Below are 9,022 nucleotides of genomic sequence, written 5' to 3'. Positions count from 1 at the left end.
CCAGGCTGAGCAGCACTTTGCCTCTCGTTGGCCCATAGGCTTCTTGAGTCAGGTAGAGGTCATCCATGCACAAGAGGAAGCTTTGCAACCACTCGGATTTTGCTGAGTGATCCTCCTACAAGATGTCCAGGTAACTGAAGTCACCCATGACAACCATGGTCCTGGAGCATGTGGCCTCAGCCAGTTCCTGGGAGAACTCCTGGTCAAGCTCTTGACTTTGGGTGGGAGGTCTGTAGTAGACTCCCACTGTTGTGTCCCCTGTGCTGTGTTCCCCACAGATTTTAACCCAGAGGGTCTCCAGTTGTCCACCCTGGTCACCAATATCAGCTTGCAGGGATGTGTAGCTTTCCTTAACATAGAGAGCTACACCCCCGCCCCTTTTATCTACACGATCCCTCCTGTACAGGGTATAGCCATCTATACCCATGGTCCAGTCATGGATGGAGTCCCACCAGGTCTCCGTTATCCCTATGACATCATACTTATTGCATTGAGCAGGAGGACGAGCTCCTCCTGCTTATTCCCCAAGCTCTTGGCATTTGTGTACAGGCAGGCAAGTGTCCCCTTGAGGGCTCTTGCCTTGCCCACAGATTGTACCAGGGCTGGGGCAGGGGTGGGCTCCTTTAAATGCCTTGGCCCGCTGGCTTTGCAAGGGTTGCTTAGCAGGCCAGCAGTGGCGGTAATCCCCCTGTCCCCCAACGGGCTTAGTTTAACGCCCAGTGGAGCAGGTCAGCCAGTCTGGCTGAGAAAAGCCTCCTCCCCAGGGGAGAGAGGTGAAGGCCATCTCTTCCCAGCAGCTCACCGCCTCTCTCGCCAAAGAGCAGGCTGTGATCATGGAACCCAAAGCCTTCCCGATGACACCAGCGCCGCAGTTTTTGGTTGAGTACATGGATCCTCCTCTCCCTCCTCAGCCCATAGCCCGAGACTGGGAGGATCAATGAGAACAGCATCTGTGCCCCCAGACCCTTTAGCCCCACTCCCAAATCCCTGTAGTGCCTCATGACCTGGCTGGGAGCACTCCAAGCCACGTCATTGGTGCCCACGTGAATAAGGAGCATAGGAGAGTGGTCTGTGGGCTGGAGGAGCTTAGGGATCCTCTCAGCAATGTCCCAGATGCGGGCCCCCGGGAAGCAGTAGACTTCCCAGGCTAAGGGGTCAGGGCAGCAGATTGCCCCCTCAGTCCCCCTCAGGATGGAGTCTCCCATGACAAACACTTTACTTTTTGTCTTGGGGAGAGCAGAGGTGGTAGTTGCAGTTGAGCCTGTGTTGCCTGCAGGAGCTGGCAACTCCGCATGCTCTGCTTGGTCCATGCCCCTGACTGGACAGAGTAGGAGGTCCCAGAGTCCTCCTTTGTCCTGGAGGGAGACTGTGGTCTACCCTCCGGCTCCTGGAGGAGAAGGGCCTGGCAGTAGGAGTCTATCTCCCTGCTCACTGTCCCTGATGGCACGCATGCCTCCTGCGCACCCTCCTGTGTGAACTCTGCACTAACTCATGCACCAGCAGACAAGCACGCTTGTTTGCACAGCCTGTCTACGCGGCTCCGGTCACACAGCTCCCTGGGGGGTTGGGCAAAGTAGGGGCCTGGGCGGGGCTTGACCCAGCCCGGCTCCACTCAGCCGCCTCCTCCCACTCACTATGGGGTTAACCCCCTCTCACCATGGGCCCCGCTTGCCTCCGGCTGTGTACTTCATTAAGATAGGTTAATATCATGGGGCTCGTGCTGCATTCCAGTGGGAGGCCTGGAAGTAAGGGGGCAAAAATCAAGTAACCTGGCATTAACAGCACCCTAAGTCTACAAAAATAGAGAGTGGAGGGATCAATATAGGCTGCTGCCTCCTTTCTTCCAGGCCAACCTCTCTTTTTTGCCAGCTTTAAACAGGGCTCAGCAAGCAGTCAGTGAGCACTTGAGTAGGTAAGTGAGATGGAAACAACCACTGTACACGGCATTTTTTCTCTGAGAGATTCCAGACCTATACTGCCATTTCTGCTTGAGCAACCCCAAAGGTATTTTATCCCTTCCAACCCTTCTCTTCAAATTCACCAGGTAGACCTCTAGGGTACCTGGGGATCTACACACATGGGATTTTCCAGTAATGTTTCTTTCCGTTCATGTTTCCCCCTTGTGGAAATGAAAGTTTTGCCTTATATTAAGCATGAAAATATTCAGTTTTCCATGCAATGCTTGAATGACAATGATGATGAAACCCCAGACAAGAAAATAAAAGGGGTCAACTGAGGAAATTGACATGAATTGCACAAGAATTCTGTAATGTTTTCTTGGAAGAAGTACATTGTCTACCAGAATGAACACATTCTGCCTGTGTCATAAACTCCCTTCACTATTATAAATCTGGGTGTTGCCCTGCACAAAAGGGAATATATGCTTGCATGAACCCCTAAAATTTGCCTTGTCCCTTTCACAGCCAAACTTCCCTTAATTTTTCTTTTAATATTTACATTTTGCTGCTCTCTCAGTGTAAGCCTGTATATACTTAATCACTTTGTTTAAAAACCTTTAGTCTGTATTTTGAATTTGCTTCCACTTTGGCCTCAGCTTCCCATGAGGTCATCCCATTCACTCATTTTCAGCAAAAATTTCCCAAATCTTCTTTAGTATTTGAATAGGCTCTAAACTGAGCTTAGATATTAGATTTACTAGATGTAGATATCTCTTGATGTTCCTCTCATCAGGACCATGGCTAGACATATTAACTTAAACCTAGGGACTGCAAAAATGTAAAAAATTACTTTGTTAGCTAGATATTTTTTTCACTGCATTACTGGTTATAGGTCTCAAGAATCCTTCTTAGTATAGGAAAATTCTAATTAACAGTTAAACCAACAAATGCCACTAAAATAATTGCTAGATTTTTGTATTTTTGTCAGGCAACAAATTCTATATTTATACATGGATATTTACAAATAAATGATCTAGGTACTAGGTTTTAGTAGAATGTTTGGCAGGATTCAAGTTACCGGAAATACACTGGTTACCATTACCTATTGGTTACTGTTCACGATTGGTGATATTCAACTTTTTCCGTTAGGCTTACATATTATTTACAACCCATTTGAGCCCCTGAGTAGGCTGAAGACAGCCTTATAGGGATCGCTAAGCCTTGTGGTGACTACCTTAATTAATTAATTAGGCCCAGATTATTATTCACTGGAAATCTAAAAATGAGGTCTAAAAGGCAGTACTGCAATTTATTAGTGTTCATTTTGAGGGTACTTGTGAACAAAAACATAGGAAGGAGCTTGCAGTTACTTGGGGCTTTACAGTTGAGTCATATTTGTCTAATCAGTGGGTTCATCAGCTATATTTTGCCCCCCATCTAAGTTCTCTAGCTGCTTTTTGATTGATTGTTCTATCTATTACAATTACCTGTGAATAGTATTGATTGTGGAGCACAAATAAAAATAAAGAGAAAGGATTTAGGGAGGTATGGATTCTTTTTAGATGTGGTTGTACTGGGGCAAAGAAAAGTGGCTTTTGGATATGCTCTCTTGCCTTTCACATTACTTCCTACAAACTATTATCACATTGGACTACCAATCTTCCAATTCTCGGTAGGCTAGCTTTACTAGCAGCTTCTTCCCTCTTGCTTGTGTAGCAAATCTCCAATAGCCCCAGGATACATTTGCCTCAGTTCAGTAGCACTGGATGAGAATAGGCTAACAAGGAATTCTTTGTAATGTCTGTACAGCACTTGCTGCATATAAAGAAGGGAGGATATATTAAAGATGGCTAGGTTCACATTTTGGACTTGTAGGCCCACTCTACATGCTACATCTATTGCACAATTACTTTTTCAGTTGTTCAATAACTTTAGACTGGCTACATGGGCAAATTAACTATCATGCCTTAAAAAGGTCCAACCAGCTATGAAGTTATTACTTGAAAATGTGTAAAAACTTTAAAGCTGGTTTCTATCCAGCTGCAGCTGCTGTGATCTCCTAGCTGCTGGGGGGGGTTGGGGGGGGCACAACATGCCCCTGGATTGGGAGATCACAGCCAATGTAGTCTCTCAGCTGCAGGGGTCTGGGGGTGCTCCAGGCAGGAGTTGGGAGACTACAGTTGCTGTCATCCCCCAACCTTTGCGATCTTTCAGCCATGGGGTATTCTACATACCCCCAAAGCTAGGAAACCAAAATCCAACAGCTGACAGGGCTTTTGGTCTCAGCTGCCCTTGTGGCCCAGGCAGGACCAAGAGTCCCATACCTGACAGGACTCTCAGTCCTGGCTGCACCACACATATGTCAGTCAGGACTGAGAACCCCATCAGTCATGGGACTCTTGGTCCCATCTGTACATGGACCCCATGACTGGGAGCCCTGTCAACGAAGCAGACTTCCAGCCCTGGGAGCCTGCTTCTTGCCAACAGAGGGGGCAAGAACCCTACACCAGCAATAAGGCATGACTGGATGTAATGCATGATCCCACAATCATGCCTCCTGCCATTCATGTGTGGTATGGCAGGAGGCACAACTGTGTGGATCATGCATTAGATCCCATTGCACCTTTACCTGTACATGTAGAGGGAGCCATAACACTACCACTGCAAAGGACAATCAAGGGACCCCAGAATAATTTGTGAGACAGTTAAAGTGAAGAGTACAATTTACAGCCCCAAGAAATCTATCTTGAGCAGGGCAGAGCTTATTGCTGACAAAAGAATGGGTTTGGAAGTGAGTGGGCCCATGTTTTTTCAAGATCCTGGGATGACATTATGATCTCAATATTCTCATCCAATAGCCCACTGACGTCAACAGAACCTGCCTCCGTGCAGCAGCCACCTCATTAGAGTGCACACTGTGTTTGAACCAGCAACAATTTGCTAAGGCAAATCTGAATTGATGATACAGGAGCAAAGATAAGGAGGCAGCTCCCAAAACATAATCTATGAGCAGTTAAAAGCTGCTTAGCCTAATAAATTATCTTGTTAGCACAAGCCCCAAGATACAGTCAGAAGGAAGACCAGTAACACATCATTTTCATTAAAGTCTAGTAACTGAAAAGTTAGGTTCAAAGGGTGTGAATTAAATAAAATAAGATCAGGGCATGTGGCCCTTTTATTCCACTGGCTAGCTGACAGGCTGCACAAGATTAAGCAAAATTTAATCACTAGAAAACAAGCTCAGCACAAGGACTGTCCTGGATCAAGCAGTTTCTGCAACAAATGTGGGACTAGAAACCACTTCTGCTTCCAGTTACATTGCACACATTTAGAGTGGCTCCACTTATTTCAGCAATGTTACTTGGTTTTAACTAGTGTTTAACTGGGATTTCCCCCACAAGTGAGAGATTCTTGAGAGTTCAAGAGCACTAAACAGTACAAGAGTGAAAGAAACCTCTAACTACCACAACCAGTTGTTCAACGGGATCTACAAAAAGAAAAGAAAACCCTCAGCAAGAAATCCACACACTTGTGCCTCAATTTTCCTGATTTATCTGCAAGACCCGTGGCTGACAAGGCTCACAGTGGTGGCAGCATTCCCAGCACTGCCCCTACAGAGAGCCCTGCACCTGAAAAGCCTCACGGTAGGGGCACCATCGCTGGCTGAGGGGCTCACAGCATGGGCAGGGAGGAGAATGCAGCTACTCCAGCGACCCTCATGAGGTGCAGGGCTGGCAGTGGGGAGAACGCTGTCCACGCTGTGTGCGTCATGAGGTGTGGGGCTTACAGCGGTGGCAGCATTCTCCCTGCTGGCCCCACAGTGAGCACCACACCTTACAAGGCTCACTGGGGGTTAGCACCAGGAATGCTGCTACTGCTGCAAGCCCCACAGATCCTGCTGTGAGCCTCACAGCCCATGTCAGCTGCAGGGCTTGTAGTGCAGGCACCACAGGGAATGCTGCCCCTGCTGTGAGCCCTGTCAGCTGTGGGGCCTGCAGCCATGGGACCTGGTGCAGAGGGAGCCCAGAATCATGAACCCAGGCTCCCCTGCACCAGCGATAAGATGCAATGGAATCTAATGCACAATTGTGTGGATCGTGCATTAGCTCCCATTTCACCTTTACCTGCGCCTGTACAGAGGGGCACTGTACATCAAAACAGCACTCTTAAAATTACCTATACTTAGAAAAGACAGAGGCCAAAATCAAAACTCAGCAATCAAACACTATCGGTCTTTGGGGAGCATTTGAAACCTGCTCTCAGACCTAAATCTGCCTTCTGTTAATGGCCTCCATGGAATGCAGCAAACCAAAAGCCCAGGTTTCTGGGGTGCTCAAAATCTACTTCTCAATGTACATTTTACAGGTGAAGCCTCTCATTGGCATAGTCAGAAGTTACCATCATACAATAGAAAAACCTACTGTTTTAACCTGAGTATGGAGAGTTGTGTTTTTGATTTTTGAACAGTTTATAAAGATGTGCAGAAACTAAATGGAAGTCACAGACTTGTTTTAAGTCTCTCTTCTTTGGAGGGGTAATCTGTAATGTAACAAGAGAGAAACAGAAGATGTGAAAAATTCTTGAGAGTACCATGTCATTTAACTGTGAACTATAGGGGAGCATACATGCAATTCCATTGCTTATTCTCATGTTAAACATCTGCTTTCAACTAATAGAATACAAGCAAATATTTGTCATCTGTTAGTAATATTTTCCATAATTTTTTACCAACATACTGTATGAAGAAATGGAAAAGCCACACTTTCCAAAAGAAAGGCTATAATTTTTCTTAATGCAAACACCCCGGACAGTATTTTACTGTGGATGGACTTGATCCAACTCACATTGAAATCAGTGAGAGTTGAATGAGTCCCAATTTGCACAGGGACCACTGAGCAGAATGGAAGTAAAGGATAATTTATGGCCTCCTGTGAGTCACACTGGTAAGATCTGGAATCGACAAGACCTATTTCTGATTTCTCTTACACCATTTTTACTGTGCGCCTCCAGTGACTAAACTAGTATTGTTCAGAATTAATACCTGTGCAAGAAGACGACAAATAAAGCCTTGAATCTACATAGCTACCACACCAAATATGTCTACCGGGCCTAAGCCTCACTCTAATATTTCTTCACATTCTTTATTTCTGTTCACAGATACAAGCTGTAGTAATGCCTGGATCTTGTTGTCCCCTGTGTTTCCTGGCTCCATATAAAGGTCAAAATTAGGGCTATTTATTGATAGGCTGTGTTTATGTTGAAGAAACACACAGTAGACATTTGTAGATTGCTAGACAATAACATCATGAGTATTGCTAATGAGTCTCAAAGATAAACAACAGGTGAAATCATTTTAAGCTTCTCAAAGCCCACCCCCGCTACCAGGTAATGAATTAACTTGGATTTCTGAGTAAAAGCTATTAAATACCTAAAAATCATTTCTCATTCCTGATAGGATGCCCTTGCTGGTGCTGCAGTTAAAGAGCTGGCTACACTGTACAGGACAAAATATGTCTATGGTCCAGGAGCCACTACAATCTGTAAGTATAAGCCTAATTGTACATAATTGACCGTAGTAAGAATTACTTGTGTGGTCATTGCAAGAAAACTGTGTATCATGATGACGTAGACTTCAATATCTTCACTCACAGAGCAGTATTTTTCTTCACAAGGAGTCCAATTACATTCATTGTATAAAAATACATCTACAACCTTCCTGGTTCCACAAATGTGTGCAAACTAATGCCCATGGGCTCACAACAAGATTCACTGAGAACATATGTACTATCCAGACACAAAGGAGGTGGAGACATTTTAGAAATTCCAAAGTTGGTTCTTCATTCTCCATAGCACTATCCCATCTGAGATTAAAACATGAAAATTGTGGGCTTCAGATTTTCTAGATTTCCAGAGTCTACAAATATATGTGACTATAGTACCACAAGCTCTTTTTAGCCTGAATTTGCTTTCCACCATGGTCAATGGCATGTTATTTTCTGTTATTCTGTGACAGTCATAGGATAAAATAAAGCCTGTCCTTCCTCTGGTCCCCTTTCTGGAACCTAAAAGTGTTAGGCCATCTGCAGTACTGTAAGGCAGAGTTGGTGCAGTGAGGTTCACAACTTTAGAAGAGCTAAGCATTTTGGTTCTTCATGGCATTATCCTGTATGAAATTTAGCACCTGTCTGAAATGGAAACCAAACAAGACAAAAACTAATCTTTTTTTCCCTCCCTTAAATAATAAATAATAAAGACAAAAACTGTCCAGGCCCTTTTTTAAGATCTATGGAGATCATTTTTAGAAATGATTCTGGGATCAGGATGTACACAAATGGTGCATTGTGTCTTACAACTTTTTTTCTGTCCTGCCCACATTTACATCTGTATGATTTGATAGACATGTGTTAGATTCTCCGCTGGCTAGCAATGCTTTGTTGCTCCTTCTCTAGCTAAGTTTTTTCCCCTCCTGTTTCAAATACAGATCCAGCTGCTGGGGGCTCTGATGACTGGGCTTACGATCAAGGCATCAAGTATGCTTTCACCTTTGAGCTCCGTGATACAGGCAGATACGGCTTTCTGCTCCCTGAATCTCAGATAGTGGCAACCTGTGAAGAGACTACGCTGGCAGTTAAATATATTGCCAATTATGTCCTTGGTCATCTATATTAGAAAGACATTCCAAAAACTAATAATAATGTGCATTTCATTCAAGTATAGTATCCCCTGTGTCCTCTTATTACTTTTGCTTTACAGGATGCTGTCAGTTCTTGCTTACATTTGAGCTTTTGAGTTAATGGAATTATCTGGAGATTTTGCTGTCAATCCCAAATAAAAGTGGCAATGACTCACCTCTTCTGAAAAGCTGACAAAACTTCTGTTATACAGCGACTGGAGTGAATACAGGAATAAGCCAGAAATGTCTATTCTGATTGTTTGGCCAGGTGATTTTTTTAAAGCTCCCTTAATGACATTTTTTCATATGGCCTCAATGGAGTTTGCATGGGTGAACTGAGGAGCAGAATTTGGCCCCTTCTCATTAAGCGAATAGCAATCAAGTTTCAGTGTCAGAAAACTAATAGGTAAAGCAAGGGAAAGGACAAATGTCACAGAAAAAGTAAAGGAGT

At 44.5% G+C, this 9,022-nt stretch overlaps 1 protein-coding gene across 1 annotated transcript in view; it reads left to right on the top strand.

The window, feature by feature from the left end:
- CPB1 (carboxypeptidase B1) overlaps positions 1-8,750 on the top strand; it is a 41,120-nt gene extending 32,370 nt beyond the window's left edge. The window contains exons 10-11 of the mRNA XM_019503536.1: positions 7,354-7,438; positions 8,380-8,750. Coding sequence (XP_019359081.1) covers positions 7,354-7,438; positions 8,380-8,567 — 273 coding nt within the window. The 3' untranslated portion in view covers positions 8,568-8,750. The remainder of the gene's footprint in view (positions 1-7,353; positions 7,439-8,379) is intronic.
- The last annotated feature ends 272 nt before the right edge of the window (positions 8,751-9,022 follow it).

Source organism: Gavialis gangeticus, unplaced genomic scaffold, assembly GCF_001723915.1.
Source record: "Gavialis gangeticus isolate Ggan-Ray unplaced genomic scaffold, GavGan_comp1, whole genome shotgun sequence".
NCBI lineage: Eukaryota > Metazoa > Chordata > Crocodylia > Gavialidae > Gavialis > Gavialis gangeticus.
The sequence above is the reverse complement of the archived record's forward strand: the minus strand, read 5'-3'. Positions and strand labels throughout refer to the sequence as shown.